The sequence below is a fragment of the Aptenodytes patagonicus genome, chromosome 24 (assembly GCF_965638725.1).
Source record: "Aptenodytes patagonicus chromosome 24, bAptPat1.pri.cur, whole genome shotgun sequence".
Classification (NCBI taxonomy): Eukaryota; Metazoa; Chordata; class Aves; order Sphenisciformes; family Spheniscidae; genus Aptenodytes; species Aptenodytes patagonicus.
The window spans coordinates 3,337,705-3,364,345 of record NC_134972.1 but is presented as its reverse complement, the minus strand read 5'-3'; the positions used below and the strand labels follow the sequence as shown (position 1 = coordinate 3,364,345).

The window sequence follows — 26,641 nt, the reverse complement described above, 5'->3', positions numbered from 1 at the left end:
AGTTTTCTGTAGCACAGTACTGCATTTCCTTGACAATTCCCCATGGGATGAAAAGCAGAGCAGAAAAGGCACATATTGGAAGATGAACAGGGGAAAAAGATTTTAAAAAATAGGGTAATTGCATCAATTCCTATTAGCTGAGAAAGCAATTACAGTCCTAAAAATAATTTGACACAAGTGTATACATACAGCACGAGCCATAAAGGAGTAATAGGATCACACTCCGAGATGAAAGAAACAAGAGACACTTAATACTTCAGTCTGTTTGAATGCATATGGAAATTCAACTTTCAGAACCAACACGCACTCCCTGGTACTACCCATCACAGCAAAAGGAGGAGACGAGCTCATTTAAAACATGAAGAACACGTAGGCCAGGGCTGATCCCAGCTCCACTCGTCACCTAACAGTAACAGCTTCTATACCAGCAGGCCTTAGCTTCCTCTTTTACTACTTAGCTTACTCAGTTCCAGTGAAGTGCTGTTATATGTGAAGGATAATACTGACAACACACTCGACTCCAAATTACACTGGAGTAGATTTTTTTTCCCCACAAAATACCTGGAGATCAGTTTCTGATCCCAATATTAGGTGAAAAATTGCTGGTGTGTGCAGCAGAGAGAAATCTTCCGTTATATTTGCCTTTGAATTAATTTTAGAGTATTGTTGTTAGTTCACAGCTTTTAACTGCCATCTCACCTTATCAAAGGAATAGAAATACTTCACCCAGCGAGATTTCTCCATGGAAAATCCAGCAGCAGCAGATTTCCCCTCCCCTCCCCCCCCCGATGTTCAGCATAAGCTGAGAATTTAATTTTGTTAATTTTAAATAGTATTGCTTTGATGTCAACATATGCATCCCTAGCAGGCTTAGATTTTAAACAGCTTTTCAATTCAATCAGAAAATTTGTTTTTTATTACTTAACCCACTTATCCTTTGTAAAATGATTTTGATAGTTCATTTTCAACATCGAAGTTATATCTTACAGACTTTGTTTCACAGCTGACACTAAGTTGATTAAATCTGTACAAAATTTACTTATATTTTAAAAAATGCTTTTTGTCTTTTTACCCATAACGATCCATTTATTTAAAGAAGGCGTTCTTTACGCATAGTGTAGTAAGAACATTTTAAGTCTATTAAGAACATTTTAAGTCCCATGTGTAGAAAAGTGATTTGCTTCCGAAAGAGAAAGCCTTTGCTATTCCAGACACTTGTTTTCAGACATACACTGTTTACTTCACTTCTGTTTGCACATGGTTGTGCAAAATAGTTACGTTTTCTTAAAATTGCATCTATAAAGTGATTCTAAATGTCATGGCAAAGAAAAAATAAAATTCTTCTGAAAAGGCAATGATGAAATCCCATGCTAGTTGATTTCAACTTGTTGGGCATTTTTCCTTTTTACTGCAGTGCCATTAGCCAGGTAAATTAGTGGTTCATTAATAATAATATTCTTTGCACCAGTGGCTGTACAAACATAAAGCAGAGGGACAGTACCTGATCCAAAGAACTTGATTTTATACAAAGCATATGACAGACAACACCACCACCACCACTAATACTACTACTACTAATAATAATATCAGATAATTATTAAAACTAAGTTAGTTGCCATGTTGTAACTCTTCCAATAGCCATCTATCAAATAATTTGGTGGTAAGGGCTTTCTTTTAACGCTTGCTATTGGAGTTCTTAATAGGGCACATTAACAGAGGAGCTTAAGTAAAGCAATCGCAGGGAAAGCTATACTTTATTGTAATCTATTCTACGGATAAACAGAGATCCTGTGTCTCCAGGGTTGTCAATATGACATCTTTTATAGGCATTAAATTTAATAACAGAAAAAAATAAATACTCTGGCTGCATTATATGCGTATAGCTAATCAGTGATACAACCGTCTGGGGATTTTTCCCTTCCCCTCTCAGAAGGAAGGTGAATTGGCAACTGGCTCCTTACAGCCTCAAGTTTTTTGCTTTCAACTCCTAGTGATGTTCCTTTGCAGGACCTTTCAGAAGGCAATCTGCTTTATTTTCCACAGCCAAAACTACTACATTTGTGTCTGCTGGAAAAAGCCAACCCCTCCCCTGTCTCATACCCCCTCTGAGATTAAGTGAACTGTTTTGGACCAGCTGACATCCTAGCCCCTTTCTCTTTCTGTCGAAGGAACCTGCACACCAGCTTCTCACTAAAGCTGCAGGCCATACAGATTTAGAACCTGAATGCCTTATTCAGAGTTCAGCACTGGTAACCTGGGGCTAAAGGTTGCTCATTAAGAGAAAGCAGTCACTTACAAAGCATGTTTTCAATAAAGGCACACAACATGTACAGAGTTCACCCTTGAGAATTTTACAAGGCAGCTTTTATATTTCTTACTATGAAAAACAGTCGTCTTCTAGGGAACACAGACACATTTTTTAAAAAAAAAAAATCAAACATTGCACTGGTAACGTGTCTGTGAACAGAACACCCAGTCCCTTTTCCTCTATGTGCAGTAACATGGATAAAGAGATTTCATTTCACTGGTATATGAAACCTTTGTTCATACAAAAAGCTTCAGAGGGCTTTATCCTAGAATAGTTCGTGAAAATGCACTCCTGGAATTAGCAGTAAACGTCAGAGGTAGTCCTCAGAAGACAGCTGGCAAGCACAGCACCAACCTTTTGCACTTCTGTGACATCTGAGGAGGACTTGCACTGATATTAAAGTGATAATTCACCACTGAACAGAGCGCAACAGGGACATTCTAAAACCTGCCTGTAGACAGTGTCTGGATGAACTCCGCAGAGAGGGAGAGAGGCTAAGAATGGAGAAATTAACAGCTGGAGAAGCTACCAACAAAAGCCCATGTGATACCATACCTTGTTGATACAACAATGCTCAGAGGCCCAGTCTGTACCTGAAAACCAACTGTGCTACAAGGGCTCCAGGAGTTTCAGTGACTTTAATGGCTTTAAACTAAAGGGGGGTAGATTTAGACTAGATATAAGGAAGAAATTTTTTACGCTGAGGGGGTAAAGCACTGGCACAGGTTGCCCAGAGAGGTGGTAGATGCCCCATCCCTGGAAACATTCAAGGTCAGGCTGGACGGGGCTCTGAGCAACCTGATCTAGTTGAAGATGTCTCTGCCCACGGCAGGGGGGTTGGACTAGGTGAGCTTTAAAGATCCCTTCCAACCCAAAATATTCTATGATTCTACTTCCCCATGGAATGAAGCCATCGCCATCAAGTAAAATGCCTCATGACTCTCAGTGCTTCATAACCGCAGCTCTTCCCCAGGCCACATGCTCCTTTCAGACTACCAAAGTAAGCATAATACCATATTTGTTCCCCTACCTCTAAAGCGTAAGTGCAGCATAGAAGATGACACACAGGACTGACGCATAACTACACAATATGAAAGGGTATTATTCTCAAGGTAGGACAGGTCATCTGTACCACCCTGCAGTGTTGTTAAGGCTTTCCTTGGAAGCAATGACCTGAGTAGAGCCACCTTTTATTAACTCTGGTGAAAACCACAGAGGGAGTCAACTAGATGGCAAGTCAACTCGTGCCTGTCACAAACAATAACTGTGCAGACCTCAGCTGCATCTTTTCACGCCCCTTTCAGTGCATCCTTCTGACAGTCTTCCAATGGATATGGTAATCTGCACACTTGAATGGATTCTGGATTTATCAAGCCATCTGCAGGGAAGGGCATTCATTTAATGTATAAGAAGGAGAAAGACCTCAGAAAACATCATGTGATCACCATGTTGGGCCTCAAAAGCTGAATGAATTGCAGTGCTCTCAAATTCTCAGTAGTTAGTCTTCTTTAAAACATGGGGAAGGAAAAAAAATCTACATTTCATTTATGTCCTTTTAAACACCGAAGCTTGTCTGCCTGACACCGTGGAGCTGGAGGGCTGTTCTGTAACCCTGGAAACTTTGAGTAGTCAGAGACATAAAGCAAGACTGCTGGGTATTCCCTCCCTCCAAAGCCAAACAACATCTTATTTAAAGTATCAGCTGAGGCATACGTATTTCTGAAGCCTGAAAAATATACAGGACACTATCTGCCATTGAGAAATTATTAAAATCTCAGGGCAAAAAATTTTGTTTAGAAAATTATTTTCTTCATCTCACCGTATGTACTTCATTGAAGAACTGGCTGGGCACAGTGGCTGTTTCTTTCTCTCTAAAACTGCCAGCCAGTATTAGGAGGGTGCACATGGGGGAAGGCCATAGGCACTTACACTACTGTAAGCACGTATGTGATGGTTAGAAGCACAAGGCTTACGATTTATAGCCATATTCCTTCTGTTGCGTGCATCATGGTGGAAGAAGAAAATGACTGCTAGGCATAACATGAACACACACATGCAAAAAATCAAGAAGGAAGGGTAATGCAGTACCAAAGAAACAAAGAAAGAGGACTATTTAAATACAAAATTACAGAAAAAGTAGACTTACTTAAGTTTACATCTTTCAGCCCTAGCATTCCTGATTGCTCCCGTGGCTGCCACTTCATTGCTAGAAAGCGATGAGGTGACAGTATCGCTTCACAGACAGGGAGCAGTGTTCAGTGTAGGAATAAACCCATGAATTTCTTCTTTGTTTTGACACTATGCAGCTGTCCCTGGGTGTTCTGCAACGCTACAGCTGCAGGGCTGATCTTCTTGGCTCCTAGTTGTTTGTTGATAGTAGCAACTACCGAATGCCAGATGCTTTCCAGACATTTATGAAGGGCAAATCCTTTCACAGGGAACTCACCACAGAGTATATTTGCCTTTATTTAACTTCTGTGTTAAAGGCAACAAATGGAGTAAACTTTGACCTTAAACAGCTCTTGTACCAAGAGTATTCATGTTGGTGCTTTGCCAATTTACTTGCAAGAGAACGTAGAAGGCTAAGTAGTACATTCCATGAAATATGGTGTAGCAGGTGGTCATAATTACACGTTGCAAAAAACCTTTATTTGGATTTTTAGAATCATCTGATAATTAATAGCTAAAGTATATGCTACACAAATCCAGTGACTCAGAGACCACTGTGGATTTCAAACTTCACATATGCAACCCTCTGAAAACAATCTATTTTTTCACAGTAATATTTCAACCAGAAGAGTTCTACTGACATGGGTGTGTGGCAGATACACTACATTACCTGGATTACAGTATACATTTTAGGCCATACCTCCTAAATCCAATTCAATGCCAATTGTTACTCACCTTGAATGCAAAGCCCTTCAGTGCAATTCTCCGACTCTTGACTCAAGCCCTCGCAGTACTTCCCTCCGTTTCTTGGAGGTGGCGCAATACATTCCCGAACTCTCAAATGCTCGCATTCCGGACTGCACACAGACCACTCACTCCACACCTCCCAGTTTCCATCCACTGAATGGGGAGGAAGAAAAAACATGCATCATCACCGCATATCAAACTGGTGTAGTTAAGAGGTCCCTACCAAGAATACTTGATTCATATCTCTCCTCAGGTCACAGCAAGTAAAACAAAGTATAATTCTCAGGAGAAATAAATATAATTTCATCAGATGTGAAGTTAAAATCCATCATTAGAATGTACCACCTCAAGCGTGCAATATGGAAGCTTTTAAAATAGCACCAGTATATAACATTCTGTAAATATAGTCAATTAAAACTGCAGGAGGAAACATTTCCTTTGCCACCTAGCTATTAGCTTCTAATGTTTCAATATAAATTCTACCTTAAAACAGGCTGATGTAGAGAGGCCACACATTTTCCTACCAGAGAAATGATGCTGACATTTACAAAAAGAGCATAGCTGGCCTTGTAGACTTCTGGCTAATGCCCCGAGCAAGACAATGGATCAATATGTTGGTTTGCTGACTGATTTATAGCTGTCTCTGACCCTGTCCCAAATGAGAAGGGTTTTCACAGTTCCCTTTCTTTTTCATGCATAAATCAGATTGAAGAACGGTCAGATGAACACAGAGACACATGTAAGTAATATTAAGTTCTTTAAATCCCAGTTCAGGACATGTTGTATCTAAAAACTCATAAAAGCTAGAAGAGAGATTTGCCAGAATCCACACAAGTTATGCTGTGACCACAGGCAAACATAGTCTCTTAAAACATACAATCCTACTAACTTTCTTTAGCTGTATATGTGAAACACCAATTCCAAGATCAGATAAGGGAGGCTTCAGGTGAACAAATGAGGACATGTACAGTGTCCACGGATGTAACACCAAGCTCAATTTCAAAAGGTTAATATACTTGAAAGCAAACTTTCGCAAGCTAAATACTTTTAAGTGAAGTTCTCAGCTTAGGTTTCTGTGTTTCTAGCGTTACTAACATCACCTCCCCTTTCCCTATGCCCCCACCCGCTTAGGTGATTTTTCATATTGAACCAGTTGCTGTTTTGTTATTATTTAGTTAGCTGCAGTGTAAGTTAAAGCACTGACAAACCTGGCAGATCAGGCCACAGGTGCTTGTGACTACTGCTCAGACCCTGCACAAGGCTCCGAGCTGTAGTCTAAACAAGGATGCAAGTATTTCCAATTTCCTTTTTGACCTCCGTGGGCTCTTCAAAGCACAACTGTCTACCTGGCGTTTCAGACTGAAAGAGCTCTCCCATAAATGTGACATCCAAAGTTATTCCTTAGTAGACTGTGTATATCTCACCAGGGCAAAGAGAAGTGCAGGTAATTTTCTGCACTGACATTCCTTCACAAAATGCACCTCCGTTGAGTGGAGCAGGGTTGGTACAGGTCCGTGATCGCTTCTGCCAGCCCCGACCACACCGTGCATTGCAGTTTGACCACTCAGTCCACGATGACCAGCCTCCATTAACTGCAAAACACAAACATGCTTGAGGTTGCAGTACATGGGCTAAGAGACCTCAAGCAACAAATCTGATCAGATCATTTCATTCAAAGGCAGAATTTTGTTTTTACATTCTACAGGTAAATTCCAAGCTGCAGTAGGAGCATTGCTGCCTATCAGTACACAACTACATAAAGGCCATGGTGTCAAAGAACACAAATGTTTGTTTTGGAAGAGTAATATGCTAAGAAGTGCAATGACTGAGAGAGTCTGGGAGGGAGGTAAAAGCAGGCACCTCAATTCTCATAGAATATGCTTTGCTTAAATCATAAACAAGACTTCTTTATTTTAAAAAGAGTGATTTAGAAATGCTCTGCCTCCACCAATAAAATGTCACATGCAGTAATAAACATGGCAAGCAACAGAAGATGGTAATAAAGCAATGGTTCTGCTCTTTTGTCCTTTGCTGTTAACATCTAGATTCACTAGTCAGTGCTTGGACACTGCAGTACCACAGATCCAATTAAGGCAGCCCTTTATGTACCTCCCTAGGCACGTGCTTCAGGGTTTCCCGATACAGGCAAGGCTTATTTATGTGGTTTAGCTTATAATTGGATCTTCTCAATATCTGGGGCAAGGATTGTTATTATTGACATAACTTCTGGGAATCCATCACAAACAAAAACCTCATAATTCTAACCACTCTAAAAGCAGGCATGATCTCAGCCTTGAGCAACAGAACTGAAATTCATCATAACAGGAAGGAGGTTACCATTTGATTTAGAACCAGTTGTATGTTAAAAATATAAAGTACTCCAGCAATAAAAGCACACACATCTAAGTTTTTTCCATAATTATCACGTTTTCACTGACCATACACCACAACTGTCGCAGACATGCTCCTTCTCTTGGCAACAATGTTGGCAGCCATGCAGGTATAGTTCCCAGAGTCAGACAGACGTGCCTGTCGAATGATGAGGTTGTGGTCTGCTCTGGTGTCAATGTTCTCATCCAGGTTGGAATCTATGGGCTCCTCATTCTTTAGCCATTCCACCTGGGGAGGGATGGAGCAGAGAAGAACATGAAGCAGGAAAAGAAAAGATGGAAGCAGGAAATCTGCAAAATTGTATTTCAGTGATTTCGTTAATAAATGTCATTGCAATCTTTATTATGAACATTAAGGTAAAAATGAAGCTAGGATGGGATTCCCAAAAAGGTAGACATTCACAAATTCAGAAAAGGAACTATTCCTATTAACAATGGCACACCAAATGAAATGTTAGAACATAATAAAATAACAAGTAATAAAAGAACAGAAAAAAAAATGGCAAAGAGCTCGTTCAGAGTTGCAAGGGTGTGGATTATAAGGGAAACGTTATTTTTGTTCTACTGGGAGAAAAGGAAGGAGAGATGAGGAAGAAGAAGATAGAAAAAAAAAAGGAGGAGAACAATTAATCACACTTTTCCTTGTGGTATTAGGTAGTTACGAGGCTTTAATATTTAATCCAAGGAATCAAGAATTGATGATAAAAAATACTGGATCATTCTAGTTGAATATATTTCATTTACCTCCTGGTTCTCTTCACCATTAAGTATTAAAGCTTGAACCAGAAATAATTTTCTTAAATAACTGCATCTTATTATTTCCTCTATATTTGTTCTTGAATCTATATGGTGTATTTTGTTTTTATTATAACTATTCATTTATTCAATTATTGTTCTATTTAGGAGAGCCCTTTTGGCTTCCCTAAGAGAATGAAAAAACGGGAAAAGTCTGTAAACCTGTAAAGCCAGACGAAGGTGCTTGATGCCTTGGGCTAACAACCTCATTAATCTGATAGGGAAAAACCTGTTTTGACTCAAGTAGCAGAAAGAGAAACATGACCAATGGAGATGAGCAGTCCAAGTGAAAGTCAGCTAATGATTGCCACTTCCCACCCCCACCCCCACCCCAAACCTCAGAGGAAGGCGGCGTGGGCTAGTAACTTAGAAAGGCCGATTTTTACTCAAAGAAAATGGAAGAAAATCTCAACCGAGAGAGAATAAGAAATATTTTAAAATACTGCTCTCAATATACAGTGCTTTACATGTTCAAACAATTGGACAATGATCAGTTAAGCTTCATAATAGATTGCGATGACATGTAATAAGTATTATTAATTCCACTTTTTTTGAGAGAGAAACAGACAGAAGGATGAAATCGCTTGACATCACACACAGTGGAAGAGCTAAGTCATCATAGTGGATTCCCAATTTACATAAACATTCTTAAACCAGAGACCATTAGTGTTTGTTGTCAAGGTACATAAATACCGTGAAATGCTGTGTATAATATATTTCCATACATCTTCTCTAGTTCACCAACCAACATATCTCTGAGTATACCCAGGAATTAACTGCAAGGCATTTCTCTACTTGAAACATTAAAAAAAAATAGTTAAGGCATAGTAAGCTGCTGTTACAGAAGTGAAAAATTAAAAATAGAACCAGAATCAAGAGATTCTGTTAAAAGACTCAATAAATGTGAGTTATTTTAATAGCTTTTCTAGACCTGAAGGAGGTATGGCTGTACCCTGAAGTCAAATACCCTTCTCATCTCAGTTCCGATGAATAACCTCATTTAGGAACTTGTGGAAAGACTTGGAACTTTGTGGTAATGAGCTTATGGATTTGCTAGCTACAGGCATTCATTAGCACACTGTTCCGCGCAGATGGTCTGCAATTTGTAGATTTTCCAGTTTATAAACAAATCTGCAAAAGCTGACCATCAAAGCCAATTAGATTTCATGCCAGACAGCAGGTTCCCCTTCCAGTAGCATCAGTCATTTTGCTTAGTGGGGACAGAAGGTGTGTGACTGACGCATCCATAGCTTCTCATGTCCCGGCACCACAGCAGTCAGCTGGGAACTTACCTTGAGAAGAATCTAGGTCTGTGGCACTGTTATCCTACATAGTGACTATGGAATTAAATAAAGCGATTATTTTACACATCTGTCAAAAGAGGCATTACCTGAGTATGAAGTACATTATACATTTCATACCGAAAGTAGTTAAAAGATTTTAGCTCTGTATACGTTTCCTCAAACCACAGTTAACCAAAAATGGTAACAAAGACAGAATGTCGCCTTCAAAGCTTACATTAAGCGTTCAAGACATAGCTGTCTATTTCTGCATTCTTATAAAGCTCTCTCATAATGCTGTTTTGTTTTTCCTCTCAAATCTTAACTTTTTTTACTTTTATTTTTTAAACAATCTCCTTCACAAAAGTTTAACGAGTTTTGGGACCACATGACTTTGTATGCTACAGTGCACATCAGAACAAACATTTAGAGCGAAGTTTCAAGGCAGTGAGTTTCTAAGGTATGCCCCACAACATCAACGGCCAGGCAGTGCCCAGCACAGGTACACTTATTCAGGTAAACCCTGAGGAGATTTTTCACCAAAAGTCTCACTCCCTGAATTTGATTTCCTTCATATTGTTAGGAGATGCAATCATGCTTTGTCATGAACTTAACACACCCAGTAGCTTGGGCATTCTAATTTCCATTGCTAGAAGCATCCCAGGAAATCACGTGGCTAGCATTCATACTCATTGCCTTTCATTCCCCAAGCTCAGAGACACAGCTGACACTTTCACCCGTATTGACCGCAGATGGCCAGGCACAGCTCCGGAGCTGTAACCAAACAGCCTTACTAAATCCAGTAATGCTGAACTCTTCCCTTAATGAACGTATTACATTTCCCTGCGGTCTGAGTAAGACGAGGAACAATCAAGTAATCCATTTACTATTCAGTTTCCCTTCTGCAGTTAACTTTAATACTGATTATCAGAGGGGGTTTCAGCAAAGAAACTAGGAATGCAATTTAAATTATGGAACAGCAGCACTAGCATAAATCAAGGGACAGGAATTCAATGGTTGCAGTCAGAATTAAACTCACTTTATGTGCACAGTAATGACAAACATAGTAACGTTCAAAGAAATGACAAACATGTCTAGTATTACTAGAGTTCATTATTTCACAAGTATATATATAAAATTTGCATTTTGACTCTCATCAGGTCAGGGCCTTTTGCGGGGTGGTGAGGGGGCGACAGGAGGGTTCAAGGTCCTTGTTACTGTTACACTGGCACTTCAGGCTATTTTTCCCATAGACAACTTTTCCAGGAGGGAGCACACGCTGATCCACTGAGTGTAGGACCACAAGGCTTGGTGAATGAAAAACATTTACATTAATGCAAAGCATTTAAAAGAATGATGATCACGGTGAAGGGAGAGCATTAAACAGACAGAACATAAACGTGAAAGTGTTGAGAGATGTGCAATCCAAAGCTGATTTGAAAGTGAGGGCATGCATTGCCTTTTGCATATCTGGAGGCTTGATGACACTGCGAATACTCATCTCTAATTCCAGCCTTTCCCTCCCTTGAAGAAAAAACAGACTTATTCAAACTCATTCACTGCCTTTGCCTCAGCAGAGAAATGCTTTCAAAGATGGAGAACTAAGGGATGAATTTATAGAATAAACTGATAAATTTGAAGGATTCATGATGACAAAAGGTTGTTGTCACTTGCAGCGATGCAACCTTTGGAGAAATTCAGTGCACACACAAATACACACAAAAAACAATCAAGCAAAATAAAGGCAACAAAGAAACCTCCAATGTCTCCATACTGAAATGAGGCACGGCGTTCTGAATTGCCAGCCTGCAATGCCTGAAGAGTAGACTCAAAACTCATTAGCATTTAACTTCCCTCGCTTTATCATCAGTGGAGATCATACAGTTGCTTGTAACGCAATGAAATATAGTTCTTTTTAAGAATTAGTCTGTCTGAAGATCTTAAATGTTTCTATCTTGAACTAGACTTAAAAACTGCTATATATGCCATAAGTTTATATAAAGATATCTGATTTTTTCCCCTGAAATTAAATCTGCTCAGAATTAAAATACCCCCATCAATTTCTAAAAAAGGCTAATCACGTAATGATCTACAAAAGAAATGCAGGGGCAGATATGGATTAACTCAGCTATGACATATTGGGTGGCAGCAGATGAATTAGCATAATCATAAATTTGTTCCAATTACAGAAAGCAATTATCAAAGACCAGCTTACAGCATTATCAAAGTAAGATCAGTTAAATACACCATATCCTAGGTAGTTTATGATGGGAGTTAACAAACTCTTTTTCTTTAAAAATAAAGCTTATCCCAACTCAGCCATATTTCTGTCTACTGTATACAACGTTAAAACAGCCTGTCAGCTTCACATCGCTGAGTCTCGCTGTGCTTAGTATGTGCAAAATAAATAATGTATGCGTGTCAGCCTTATTTATATATGTATCCATACAGATACTACAGACATTCATCTTCTGGTTGCCATATAGCAAATTCAAACGCACTGGGGACTCGCAAATACCCATGAGAATATTGATGGAGGCAGGAACATAGCTGAGTTAGAGACGGTAGGAAAGCTCTGGCAAAGGTTGCTACGGTTCCCTTAAAACCCTGCCCATTTTATGGGTTATAGTTGTGGCTTCTGTGGGAACAGCATGTCATGCCCCAAAATCTCAGCTGCTTTTGAGCCTGATGGCAATATCACTGGGAGCATGTTATTTCACTTTGGCAGGCACTGTCTTAGGACTTTACACAGATATCATCCGTGTAATTCCAGGAGAAAAGCTGACTAACTCCAGATGAGGAAATAACATTCTTCTGGCTAAGCATTACTCCTCCTCTGCCAAATTTGAGAGGGAGGCTATACAGCTGTTAAACCTCCTGTAAGACTAAAGAATATTCTTATTTGCAGTAATAGAAATCACTTTTTTTGTTTGCTTGGTTTTAATACCAGACTTATTATTTAAACCTTAAAGATGAGAGCAGGTCAGATATCAGATACAGGCCTTAAATGATTTGATGCACTAAGAGTCCTTCATCAATTGCTCAATCTAATTTAAGTATCCTGAGAGCTGGCTGCCCATGACTGAATTTTCTATTCTTTCTAGTGTATCTTGCTTGAGACTATAAAGAGATTTAATACCCAACAGGAACAATACAACTCAGGGTTCTTGTGGGCACACATGATAATTTTGTAGGTCAGAAGACAAAAGACCTTGGTACTCCTGCTTTTAGATTATGCTATCCTGCCCTTTAAATACAACATCTGACTTTCTCATGTGGTCAATAACCAGAGTACATATATATCAAAGATAATATAGTTAGAATGTCAGCTCCTCCTGAAGAGAGAATCAATTGCTTTCTCGATGCAAGATAAACGCTTCATGATTTTAAGACGGGAAAGGTCAACACCTGACTTACGGCAGCACAAATGTTTCTTACAGCATAGTCAATTTACAGATTTTAAATATTCTTTCTCTCAGATCGAGAAAGTAGTAAACACATCCTTAACCTTCCTTTAAACCAATACCACTGTTCATTATGTTCTTAGAGAACAAGCCAATATTTGTATCTTTTGGATAAAACTCTTTAGTCAGTCCCAGACTCAATATTTTAAATGTAAGTACAACAGACTAGCGTTTAGAAAGTATGGTAGAGAATGCAATGAATAAATAGGTATATTGCTGCTCATGAGATTGCAGATAACTACACTAAATACAACTCTCTTCTCTGATATCTTATGGTTCCCTTGCAGTGAGGCAGAGGCTGTCTTCTTGTGAACCAGACAAAACCTGAAGTAGTGCACCAAGGAGTATGACCAACCAGCAAGTTTACAAGTGGTGATGATGGTAAGTATTTCTCAGATATTTGGCCACACCTGACTAGATGTTAATTTAAAACCAATGACCTGAGATGAAGTGCTTTGCAACCCTACATTTTGTCAGTGGCTCATATATTTCTCAAGCATTTTTTTGTTCTGATTTCTTTATTCTCAAATTTCTTCTTCCTCCATACATCTGCCTACTGTAGCTGAATGTGCACGTTGTCTTGTATTTACTAACATTAGCTCTAACTTCGCAAGGGTCAGAACCCTGTATCTGGTAATAAATGTTACCCAAAAAACACATTTAGTGTGAAGCTGTTAAAAATACCTATGATACAGAAGACAAAAAAAGTGTGTTGCGGGGCAGAAAGGGAAAAAGAGATGGAAGTCTTGACGCATAGGCCATTTAAAGAAAAGGTAACAAGAAATAATCTGGAATGTAGGTGCATTTTATGTCTGTGTCCTTTGTCCATAATACCTGTTTGACATATCCATCATCCGTTTTTTAATTAAACATTCCTCCCCTCTTCAACTTTCAATGAGAGGAATAAGCTTGCACATGAAATTTTGACCTGACAGAACCAAGCTATCCAAACTGACAAGAATTCATTAAAATATGTCTCTTAGAGACACCTCTTTGGATCTTAATTCTTCTTACACTGCTGTAATGACAACTGCAGAACAGTGAATGTTATCCTGAAGTTGATTCTGATACCATTTTTGCTGTTGCCCATGAAGGTACTTAATTAATTCAATATAAATAATACAGAAGGCACCTCTATACTTGAGCTCTTAGCTCCCTAAGAACAAAAATAACACTGTTACATATACAAAAGAACTAGGCAATACCATATTTTCCCCTCTAGAATCTGACTTTGCATTAAAAAAGAAGGGAGAAAAAGGCTGAGAACTTCAAAAACTCAGAATATCTAATTCGTAGCTGAAAGCTTTTTTTTTTTTTTTAACTGGAGAAGAAAACATGTTTGAAGCTGATTTCTTTTCTACAAAAAAGTTTCTTTTTATAGAAAATGTTTGCAATAGATTCTCCTCCACATCATGATTAACAGCAGGTATATCAGGCTTCTGACACCTTCTCCACTGACTCTAGAGGAGCAAGCCTAGGGAGATTGTATCGCTAGGCCAACGTTAGCTTTTATGAATATTCCCCCCCCCCAATACTAACCAGCTCAGGCCTCTGGCTAGGAAAAGTTATTTCTACCTTATCATTGATTTAGGTCTTGTATTCCCCCATCTTTAAAGGCCTTTTTAAAAATGGCTTTTTCAGTGACCTATAATGTTTAGTGGAAGAGAGCAAGATACGTTCCTTTCAAATCTAGCATGAAACTCCTGTTTCTGAAAATTCAGGTGTGTCTAAGCTGGAGAAATCTTCCTTGATGTTACAGTTAGAATGGATGAGTATAGGCAGGGCAGGTGCTCCAATTACAGTGATGCATTAAGATGGCAGCATATCTTTGTTACAGTTTTACTTCGCTTTCTACCCTAAGACTCAAACAAATAAGTAGGAGAAGCCTCCATCGGCATAAATCATTGTGGGAGATTAATAAAAAACAAAAGCCAGTCTGCTGGATACCAACCATTCATATCTACCTTTCGGACCACATAGTTATTTTATCAACACAATCAAAAAACATTAATCTTCCTTGCTAGGAGCCTATCGCTGGCAACACACAAGAAGCGGGTCAGCTGTACCTGCTGCATTTTTTTAAATTAATCCACTGAGGGAATACTGTTACCAAATCGTTTAATCACAGCGCTGTCACACTGTTCTGGTAAGCATATTTTCCCTTCATTAGATTGAATATATAATCTCATTACATAAATCTGACACACTGACTAACTCATAAATCAGCCTGGGCTTTTGTTGGTTGTACTGTGGAAAGCAGCACAGGCATCTTCTCTTTCATAGAATCACAGAATGGTTTAGGGTTGGAAGGGACCTTAAAGATCATCTTGTTCCAACCCCCCTGCCATGGCAGGGACACCTTCCACCAGACCAGGTTGCTCACTTCACTCTTTGAAGAGATGCACTCAGTTGTTGCAAGAGGGATCATCTGAAAACTCAAGTGCTGCATCCTGCTAATGCACATTTTCTTTATTATTTCACTTGATGTGGCATGCAGCTCGTGTATTTGCTACATAAACCTCCAATAGGCAGGGAAGCCAAGAGACATGACATTCACTCAAGGCACTCTATATACCATAGCTCATACTCTGAGCTATGTCCGGTTTGCAATGAGCATTTTTGTTTGTGTGCTTTAAAATCACAACCAAAAATTCCTATCGCTGAAAAATCCAGAGGAGGGGAAAAAGGCTAACATGGGAGGGGGTGAGTCAAAATGAAATTAAAATATGCTTTTGAATAAGTATAATGGGAAAGGTGACAGCCTGTACGTATATGTCAATTTATAATGCTAGAGGTGGGCAAGGAGTTGACTCAGACATACTATTTTAAAACACTGCTATAAAGATACATTGCTAAATATGCCATTACTAATGGTACATTGTCTGATTGTTAAAGATCTGATTGGATCCCAAGTAAGTTTATCTTTATTCCTATTTTTGGAGGAATAAGTATCTAACGTTAATTGGAATACTGCATGCAAAAATTATGAATGAATCAGCATTAATAAACCCAAAGGTTATTATGTAGGTTTATATGGTAGTTTTCCAGTGGACAGTGCACACAAATGACTTGACTTCAATTATTTTGTGGTAAGCGGAAATAAAGGATCTAGTTGAAACTCAAATCCTAGTCCCTTGACTATAAAGCTCAGAAAAATAGGTGAACAGATGAGACTCATCTAGAGCTTTTCTTTTTCTAGAAACTCAGAATCTAAGGATATCTAGTAATCCACAGATCTTGTTTTAAAAGTATGCAGTGCACACTGTATGTTTCTCAGTATTGTGAATTAGGATGCTAGAAAGAAGCAAACAGTTAAAGGCTCCAGGGAGGATGTTCACGGTGCCACACCAGTGAGGTTTTATTTGTTTTTCAATGCACAGACATTTGGAAAGTAATTATAAGTGCAGTTGGCACCGAGAAAACATTTTTAGATAAGATTATTGGAAATTATATTTACAGTGTTTTGCTAACATGGCATCCTGATAGGCAGTATCACATTTATACCAAATTCTTAAGAGATAAGGAAATCATCACAGAAAGCTTGCAGTAATTGAAAACAAAGAGTACAAATAAAGAGATCTCTTCTCTTGCACTTCTAACTGCTTCTGATCAAACATCACCGCATGGCATTACAAAACCCAGCAGTATCCCTATCCATGCTTCAGATTATTGCTCTCAAGAAAATTTAGAAGAAAGGTCCAAGTCTTTGAAAACTAAATGTCAGGAGTATTGCTCGGATAGCACACTAGTAAATGTGAATACGATCCTGCCTAGAACTATAGTCTCTATTATTTACTTTCAGTAATCATACCTGAGATTAGTTGGTTAGTTCTCATTATTTGGTTGGTTGTATGGCCTCCTCATCTCGATTATCACAGCAACTTCTGTACTCCTGTTCTGTACATTACAGCAAACAAGGCTATAATTTTACTGTTCTCAAGAGTTATGGTGAATCATTAATACATAACGTTGCTCTTTTTTGTTAGTAGCCTTCAGGTATGATAATCTCAAGAATGTAACTGTGAGAGATTACTAACAGAAACATCCTTTAGATCCGTTAATGAATCATCTTTTTCTACACACTGGAAAAAATATTTAAACTCAAACTCTATAAAGAAATACAATTGTTAGTTAACAAATGTGTAACATTTATGCTGTGTCACTAGATGCATACTAAATGCAGCTGAGCGCCAGATTCACAAATTACTGCTTTCTCTTATAACATTGTTTGCAATTAACAAGGGCATTGATCTATGTCCAGAGAGGTAAAACATTCCCTAAACCTTTAATGTTACAGCATTTCGGTTTCACAGTACTCTAATGATATTTATTCCAGATTATAAAATGACCAGCACAAGTATATTGCATCAGCAGAGTCTGAACAAAGAGAACCCTCACTACGTTAGACACAAAAGACGTTGTAAAGAAACACAACTAGAAAGTGCAGTAACAAATATAACTGCTACTTTGAAGTTACTAAAGATCCTGAAATTGATATCTAGCAGTGGGTATTTCCTCATACCAGGCTGGTTGGCTGGGTTGACTATTTCAACCTATCAACAATCTTTTCACCTCTGAAAGAGCATAATCTTTTTTTTGAAAAGGATTTAAGTTTTCCCCTTCCTGTGAAGTTAAGAAATCTATCTGTCAAAGGATAAATTTTCTTCTTAGAAGCTTATGTTTGTATGTCTAAATGGAGCTCCCAGTAACTACGGTAGGACAAAACACCGTATAATTATTAGATGGTACTGCTTTCCTTTGGTCCCATTGTGATATACATCAAGGTTAGTCCATCTGCATTGTAACTACATAGATATATGCACATATATACGTCTTTATACACAAAGAAAGGTAAAAATGCATTTGCATTAGGAGTATGTTCAGCGTGTGTGTTGGTGATGGGATTCAGGAGCTAAGACGTGTTTGGAAATACGCAATTAGACTGAGATTTGGATAGGAACAAGGAAATCGTAAGAATCTTGGCAAAAACTGAACATAAGGACATGTACACATCTCCCTTGCTTGTGGGAGAAGACAAGTGGTTTATCAGAAAGGATCAATATATTTGGGGACTCCTCATTTTGAGAGGGAGACGGTAGAGGAGCTTCTTTAGACATAAAAGGAAAATTCAGTTGCACAGAACTCACAAAAATAAAAAGGAAGAACAAGAACAGCTTCAAGGGCGATTAGCAGACTAAGAAAAAAAAAACGACGATATGAGCACATGGGTTCATCACAAGATACTCGCCTTCTAGCAGATGACATCTGAATCTGCACTAAAGTGTAGTAGATACGGAAACACTTTACTCCAAGGACATCTTGCATTTTCCCCTCTCGCCTCTCCCCTTCTCGATTAGAGCGCTAGTCACAATTGACAGCAAACCAGCTGCTCTTGCTCTGACTGTGAGAGTGCAATTTAGCAAAATGGGCACTGATGTCAGAGGATCAAAAATCGCTAAGTCTGTTTTACTTCATGCCAAGCTGTGTCCTGGTTAGTAGCAACACTCCCAGAACCCGCACTCAGTCTAGAACTGACTCCTAGCAGATCGTTCCTTCTCGCACTCAATCCTCCCTGCAGTTCTTCGTGCACCTTCCTTCTTTTGCTCCAGCACAAACTGTACCATATGTTCCTGGCAACTTTGGCTAGGAAAAAAACAAACCCAACTCTAAGAGAAGTTTTCTCTGTAGCTTTGAAGACATCATATATCCCTCCTGCCTGTTTCTGAATGCATAAAATGGGGAAGGTTTGAGAAATGCTCTGCTGTGCTTCTCTTTCCCAACGACCCTTGCATCTTTTCCTTTCACAATAGCCCACTCCCCGAGCAAAAGATACCACATTTCTGAATTCTAGTTGTCCACGTGACATTGTCAGGTCTTTGTAAAAGTATGTAAATACACCAACAGAGGATAATACAGCCTTCTACCAAATAGATTTGATCCTTCTACTCACAAACCTTCGCTTTCAGCATTCAAATTCAGAACTTTGAATCCCACTGAAAAGGGAATAAAAGCAGCTGCACATGAAAGTATTGTGCAAAAGTGCTATATGCACAGACCGAGAAATACAGCAGGTTCGTTGTATTATAAAGTTGTAAGTATCAGGAGAAGATTGCCAAACATGCTGAAGATCTAACCTTCAGGAATCAGGGACAGAAAAACCAAACAAGACCTCTAGGCACTAACACAGCAGTAGTAAGTAACCACAACAGTCATTCCTCCTGCTGACCAGAACAATAGGCCAGTATCGATAAAGCCTCCAACTATCTTGTTTGGTCAAAACATACACCACAGTGAAGTTTCCAAATCCTTGTAGGACTTTTTCACACAATTACCTTTATTATTTATAATTAGAAACATAATGATAAAGTCTTATAACTTATCCTTTCATGTTCAAGCATTCAAAATTAAGAACATTGCTGAAAATAGTACCAGAAAAGTATATGCCACTACAAAACAGTACATCAAAAAAAGAAAAGCCCCAAAGCACAGGTCTTTATAAAAAGGACTTATCTATTCAGGAGAACTACAAAGTTATTTCACACACCCTCCCTCATTTTAGCAATCTAATTCAGAAGTGTTTTGCTCCAGCATTTCATGACCTCAGTAGCTCCTGGGTGTACTGATTTACTCAGAACAAGTCAAATCCCAGAAGGAAAACAAACATTTTTTTCTACTGGAGGAAAACACAGTACACAGTTCACTTGCCTGCATGAAATCCAGCACATGTACTCATTTTGGAGAGAACATCCAAGGATTTTTTCAAATAAAGGGTATATGTGCAGTAACTAAGATGCTTCCGATAGCTGCAAAATGTACAAAATCAGCAAAAGAGGCACCTGGAGATATCACTGAGATGACAAGAAGAGAGCTGACAAATGCCATTGTTTCAAATAATTGGTACAGGTAAAAAATGAAGTGACAGATTTAACACATTCAAACAGCGCAGTGGTAGAATAATGGAGAGGAGTACAATCTCAAACTGCGTATTAGGATGGCAGAAGGCAACAAACACAGTCTAAGTGTTCCTCCTCTCTCTAGTGGCTGGTCTAAATGGGAATGAAGAAGCTGTGGCGGCTTCTAGTTAAAGGAACAGCTCTCTACTGCAACTTGGTGGAGTTCTGCATACTCATGGTAAAGTACATGAGTTCAAACCACGCTAAATACCTCTGAGCTTGATTTCCAAGATAAATCAAACACGTATCAGAAGCAGGGTTTCCACAACACTGGTACATTGGGTATTTCTTCTGGCCAGTAGACATACCAGTGATGAATGACTGGTCCAGTCAAACAGACTACCTCTTGGGCACAGGTGTGAAAACTAAATTTAGGTGACAGCTCTATTACAGAATGGGAACAAGTGTTGATCTAACACACAGAGTCTCCAAATAAATAGGTTAGTTTTATGCAGATCTTATACAATCTAAGACTCCCTGAGATTGCTCACGTATAATGCAAGATATTTTGTCTATGAGGCTATGGAGATTGGCAGGTCTTTTATGATGAGCTTGAAGAATGGGCAGCAACACTGAGTACATGAAAAATGCTCAGGGCATCCCTACAAGAAGCCATGTAGAAATACCTCGACTCAAATACTCAAAAGGCATTTTATCTGCCCATGTCACTTTGTTAACGCTACAATTTAAAACAATGCAAGACAGTCAAAGTCTTAAAACACATTATATGTGGAGGCTCAAGAGCCAGCTACGTGTGACTCATGCAGCACACCTGGCTGACCTTGTTTCCTCATTCAGGTATGGTTTAAAAGGGACCTTTGTTTGCTCATCAGCTGTCTGCACTGGAAACAAGGACAAACATTAGGAAAAAAGCATTGCATTGACAACATGGGGTCTCCATAACATTTCAGAGTTGCCAATGCCCAAAAAAGAGCATCCAAAATACATCCAGTTCGATGTTAAATAGTTTAGCAGTAAAATTTTTAAAAAATGTGATTGTAACAAAGCAAAAGAAAAAAATAAATTCACCATTAACCTAAGTTGCACAACCAGATATCCCAATTCATGTACTTGGTTGTGTTGCCCTGAAATGTATACAGCTAACAAAACCCACTAAAATGCCTGTAACGTATTTAAAAGACTACCAGTTCTATGCAAAACCATGTCCTTTTTATTCCCCGCTTACACAGAATAACTGTGAAATTTAAGGCTTTTTATTTTACCATATTGAGCAATAGCATTAAAGTGGTTCTTACAAGCACTGATCATCACAAGCCTTTTTTGCCTTTGAAACCTGTTCTTTGTTTGAACCTCTACAGAGTATTACTCCAGGCTCTGTACTCTGTATTACAACTGCTGTTGTAATCCATGACCTAGGTTGAGTAATCCATGATCTAGGTTGAGTTTAAAAAAAAAAAAAAGTTCAGGGCGTTGAAGATAAAGTACTTTAGGAAAAAAGACAGAAAGATCATACTGAAGCAGACATTTCTCTCAAAGAAGACAGGTGATGAAGGGCAAGGCATGAATACTAGATTTGACCAAAGATGAAACAGCATATAAAATAAACTAAATCTTGATTCTGTTTTTGCATTGTCCATGCTTCTATGAAGCAGTCACAGGCTTGAACAAAAAGGCTTTAATTGAGCAGATGTTTTGTAGAATAAAGAGGCCCTACATATTATTAGATTGCCGTGTTCTGAACACAATCAGTCCAGACCAGCATGTCATGTATTATCCGTAACAGCAGCATAAAGTATGAAAAACAAAAATTATGAAGTTGCTCTTAAAAGCAGCTAAAAATCTGAACTGCACAGGGCACATTTGTGTCTCTGTGTGTGTGCGCAACGGAGAGAAATGACAGAATTTTAAAATGCAGAGCAAATAAAATTGGAGAAGAAATTACTAGAATAATTAAATGAGCAATTACAAGTAAGCTGCCGCATGGTTTCAGTAGAATAGAATCAACATTTAGAGGTTGTTCTGTTTCATTCCATAGGGTATGTTGAGAACTGATAAACAGAGATTAAAGGGAAGGCAATCTGATACTTCCAAAATCTGTAAGGACTCTTCAGTAGAATTTTATGTTCTAAGTGGGTTCAAAACTGCTTTGTCCACACATGCAGCCACTCAGTTTCATTAGCCTAGTAACTGCTGCTTTAATCTGTGGCATTTTTCACCATACGTACAGTGCTGGATGGTGTCTAATAAAAAAAATCTGAATTTCTTTGGATTCTTGGAGGAGTAACAGGAAAAAAGTAGTAATGATGTACATACCTGGAAGAAATACCTATTTTCCCCAGCTAAATGAGTTATTCGTCCTCAGTCTGCAAGTGGTGCTGTAGTTAACAAACCTTCACTCCCCAAAGACAGACTTAGACAATTAAGTCTATGAAAAATCATGATCTGTTCAAGGATTCACACAATGTGGCTTGACTCTGGAAAAGTTTCTTGCATTCGTATGTGTAGTGACTTCCAAAGTGATACCTGTACTTTGTAATTCTTTACTACTTTATGCCAAAACTGATCTTATATACAATTCCACATAGAAAACACTCCTAAGTTAGATATTTGTGCAATTCTTAACATCTCCAGAAGATGCTGTGGGATATGATATATATGAACTGTCATTAAAACGTTGCTTCTAGAATAGGGTATTTTTTTCATTCATAAACGGCAATACCACAGAGTATACATATCAATCCAACCAGAATTTTAAGATAGTTTATTTGTCAGATAGCTCTCACCAAAATGACCTGAAGGGTACATATGCCTTGCTGCAAGTGTAGCACCTCAGAACTTATTAATCATTTTAATACCTTTATATCTTAGAAGTCTGACCTGCTAACCATCATAATATAGCATGGACTATTTCAGGGTGAATGTAGCTGTTTAGAGACATTAGAGCAATTACCGTTAAACTTGGATTTGTAATATGACCAATTTCTGTTCCAGAAACAATACTCCTCTTTAACAGTTTGGAGTAACGCTTCAGTAGTAGGCTGAAGATCTGAAGTGTAAGACGATATTCCCTCCCGCAGAGGGGGGAGCGCTTTAGAGACCTTAGAGTGTTAATGGCATATGTGCTACCAACCAGCTACAGAGAAACAGTCACAGGTTCTGAAATGTTGAAACCTACTTTTCATTACTAACAGTAAGAGTTAAGAATTTGCATAATCCCTTCACAAAGCAAAAGGAATTTATTTCACTGTTCCAAATGCAATGTCATCTAATTTTGTCATGTCTAAGTCAAATATTAAATTTCTTACAGCTTCCCATAACTTTATGATTTTAAAAATGTGAATGTTGGCTGCAGTGCTTGCTTAAAAGTAAAACCAGTCTATAGGAAGAGCTTCAATGTAGATAAATAATCATTGAGACATACTGCACATACCCGAGCTCAGCCTTGAAAGTGAAATGTCTTCTGTGAAAAATGAAACACATTTATTGTATTTGTAACTAATGTACCTTAAAAGTAAAGCAAATATTGATATTCCAGACACAAGACCCAAGATCTACAACTAACTGTATAAAATGCATGCTGTTTGCATTCAGTAATCTTACTCTGTTTTCTATAACTAGAAACAAGATTCATTGAAGACTATAATTCACTAGCCTTTTTTGCCATAGTGTTTTACTACAATACCATTATCCTGCCATATTACATTTTACTGTATGTGTACAAGTCCCATAAATACACAAGCCTATGTAAAATAGGCAGCAATGACTCACTACTTTTGGAATACTTGCAGGTTTTGAATTTTATGAGAGTTTCGCATTTTGTTGATGTGTTTGCAATGGAATATGTACTGCCCAGAAGAGAAATGGTTTTACATTTCCATTAAAAGCTATAGCAGTAAATAAACCATCAGAACTCATGCAGATATTCACTGGAACACCTACAGCAGTCCATTAAAATGTCAAAATCTGTGTTAAACATTTGAAAAAGTAGCACTGGATACAGCACATTTAAAACTTAAATATATGCATCTATTAAATGCTAAAGATATTTTAGAGTATTCCACAAGCCTCTGCAGAGCACTCAACACAAGTTTACACTCATCACTAATAGTTTAGCACAACAGCTGCCCTTTTATTACAAAAAAAACCCAAAATCAGACAGTAGATGTAGAAAGAGCTGCAAGTTGCTACTAATGCTCAAATATGAGCTATTCAGAGATTTAGTCTCAGAGAGTATTTATGTATAATAAAAGGGATTTAGAATAAATTTTAAGGTCAACTTCTGCTCAGATTTGCACCTCATGCATCACAATGGACTTCAATACTGTTACCCATCAGGCATTTCTAGTTGGGAATTGGCTCCCCTGAGCTAATACCGTACTCAACACAAAACCGCAGGTCTCACATTTAGCAGCATAAGAACTGCAGCATTGTTGTAGTAAAGATGAGCAGAGTCTAGTAAGCTAAAGATTCTTTAGTTTTGTTTTTATTTATTTGAAAGCCTGAGGTTTGTAAACACTTATCTTGTGTATATATATGTGTGTATATATATAAAACCCATGTAAACACATGGTTTATATGGCACTTCAGTACAAAGGGACAGACATTTCTAACAATATAAATCTACAGTAACTACCAGCAATGACAGAATTTATTAAATACACCCCAGGCCAACTGTGAGCATTTCAATGGCAGTTTTAGAAGGTGCTCCATTTCACAGGACTATCAGTTTCACACCCTTCTTCAAATTTAAGACGTACTAAGTTCACATTAAACCCAGGTCTCAAGAAGGTGATAGAAACTCCTTCTGATGGTTAATGTCAGTACAGAATATGGAAGCTCACTATCCAATTAAAGAAACATTTAAAAACCTCATTATCAAGTCCGCTGAATTAAACAGGAACAACCTATGACAGCTTGAGAAATTTAAAGCCCTTTTGTCACTGGTGGAAGATTCAGTAGTAGTATGCCTCCAACGTACCACAACACCTGTCCAAAATAGTGAAAGGAACTTAAAACCAGTTGTCTAAAAAGATTACTAGCTACAAAAGCAAGCACTTTGTTTGCTCCCATGCCAAAAATAATTAATATTTTACTCTATGAAGCACTAATAAGGTAGAACATACAGAACAGAGGTTATCCTAAACTTAATTAAATGGATATTGACCGAGTATTTTCCAGGTTACAGTTCAAGACTGGTTTGACAACAGTCATGGAGTGCAACATCATGACTATCAAGAACCAGACAGTAAGAAGGAATTACCATCAGTGAACTAGAGAGGATGTTATAATTTATTCTGTTTGCTGACTGTCGCAAACCACCAGGATCTGTTAGTCACACTGATTCCAGATGCTACACTTAAGCTGGTACAGAGCTGCATAAAACAACAGGATCAAGTTGTCCGCATTCTTCATTGTTTTCACTTTGAAAGTAAATGATTGTGTCACTGAGAGGCAGTGACTCCCGTGCTCACTATGTTTTTAAAATTAATAGAAAGAAAAATATCCTTTGGCAAGAGTACAGGAAAACACTAAGGTATGATTAGGGTTACCAACCCGCCAGCATTATGGATATGAAATCTTACCGAAGTTGCTTTATATAGTCAAGGTAATAGGTATGAACAGCACTATATCATGTTAATGGCAGGACTGTAATACATAGAAAATAGCAGTACAACATGTATTTCTCAAGGATGAGGGCTTAATACCCATTTAGAAACTCGCAGCTTGCATCTCCATTGCTTTGCACTTTGTGTATTGATTTAAAGCTGAGATTTGTAAAAAGCGGCTGGCAGACCTAGCCTGGCTGGCTTAGGGACCCAGATGTGTTCAACTCCTTGAAACATCTTTGTGAACCTACGTGCAAAGGGTTACAGAATCTTAGATAATGTGGTAGCATCTAAGACTTGTATCATCAGACTATACATGGCATCAAGTGCAAAATTCCACTTTAGTTTCCTAGCCCTGCAATCTGGACCACGCAAATGCTGTTTTACACCCCTGGGGGCCCCAGGGGAAGCCATGCTGAAGGTGAACAAAAGAAAAAGGACCTCAAAGAATATATGCTTTAGAGAAGAATTATTTAAACTCAGGAGGAGGAAGGAGGAGAAAGTATTAAACAGAATGAAGGAGAGACTGAAAATGCTAATACTCAGCAAATACAGAAAGAGCAGCAAGCTTGCCAAATGCAGCAAAAAGGAGGATCTATTTTTGATGTCTTCCCCCCCACCCACCCCCAAAAAGAAGAATTTCAAGAAACTGAAGAGAACACAGACTAGAGGAAAAACTATTTAAAGAAAGAATAAAAGTAAAGGTCAGCTGAGCAGATAAGGAAAGAATATGTCAGGAAATTCACTTGAGAAGATGTCTAGGAGAAGAAACAAAAGGTCTTATATATTATACTCTATAAAATGGAGCACTGCTTAAAAAAAATCAGAATTACATGAACAGACAGCAAAATCAATCTATACCACTTGTTGACTGAACCACACACTGAAGCTCTGACTTCAGCGTATTACTACTTGCATGATCCCAAGATGGACTGCATAATTGCCTCCTGATAAACCTTTTTCCAGGA

The 26,641-nt window shown here is 38.3% G+C and overlaps 1 protein-coding gene across 2 annotated transcripts in view; it reads right to left on the bottom strand.

Moving 5' to 3' along the window:
• The window catches only part of UNC5D (unc-5 netrin receptor D), a 173,343-nt gene that overhangs the window by 47,333 nt on the left and 99,369 nt on the right, over positions 1-26,641 (bottom strand). For both annotated transcript variants that reach the window (XM_076358781.1, XM_076358782.1), the window contains exons 5-7: positions 7,663-7,843; positions 6,649-6,816; positions 5,213-5,377 (exon numbers count right to left, since the gene is read on the bottom strand). In XM_076358781.1, coding sequence (XP_076214896.1) covers positions 5,213-5,377; positions 6,649-6,816; positions 7,663-7,843 — 514 coding nt within the window. The remainder of the gene's footprint in view (positions 1-5,212; positions 5,378-6,648; positions 6,817-7,662; positions 7,844-26,641) is intronic.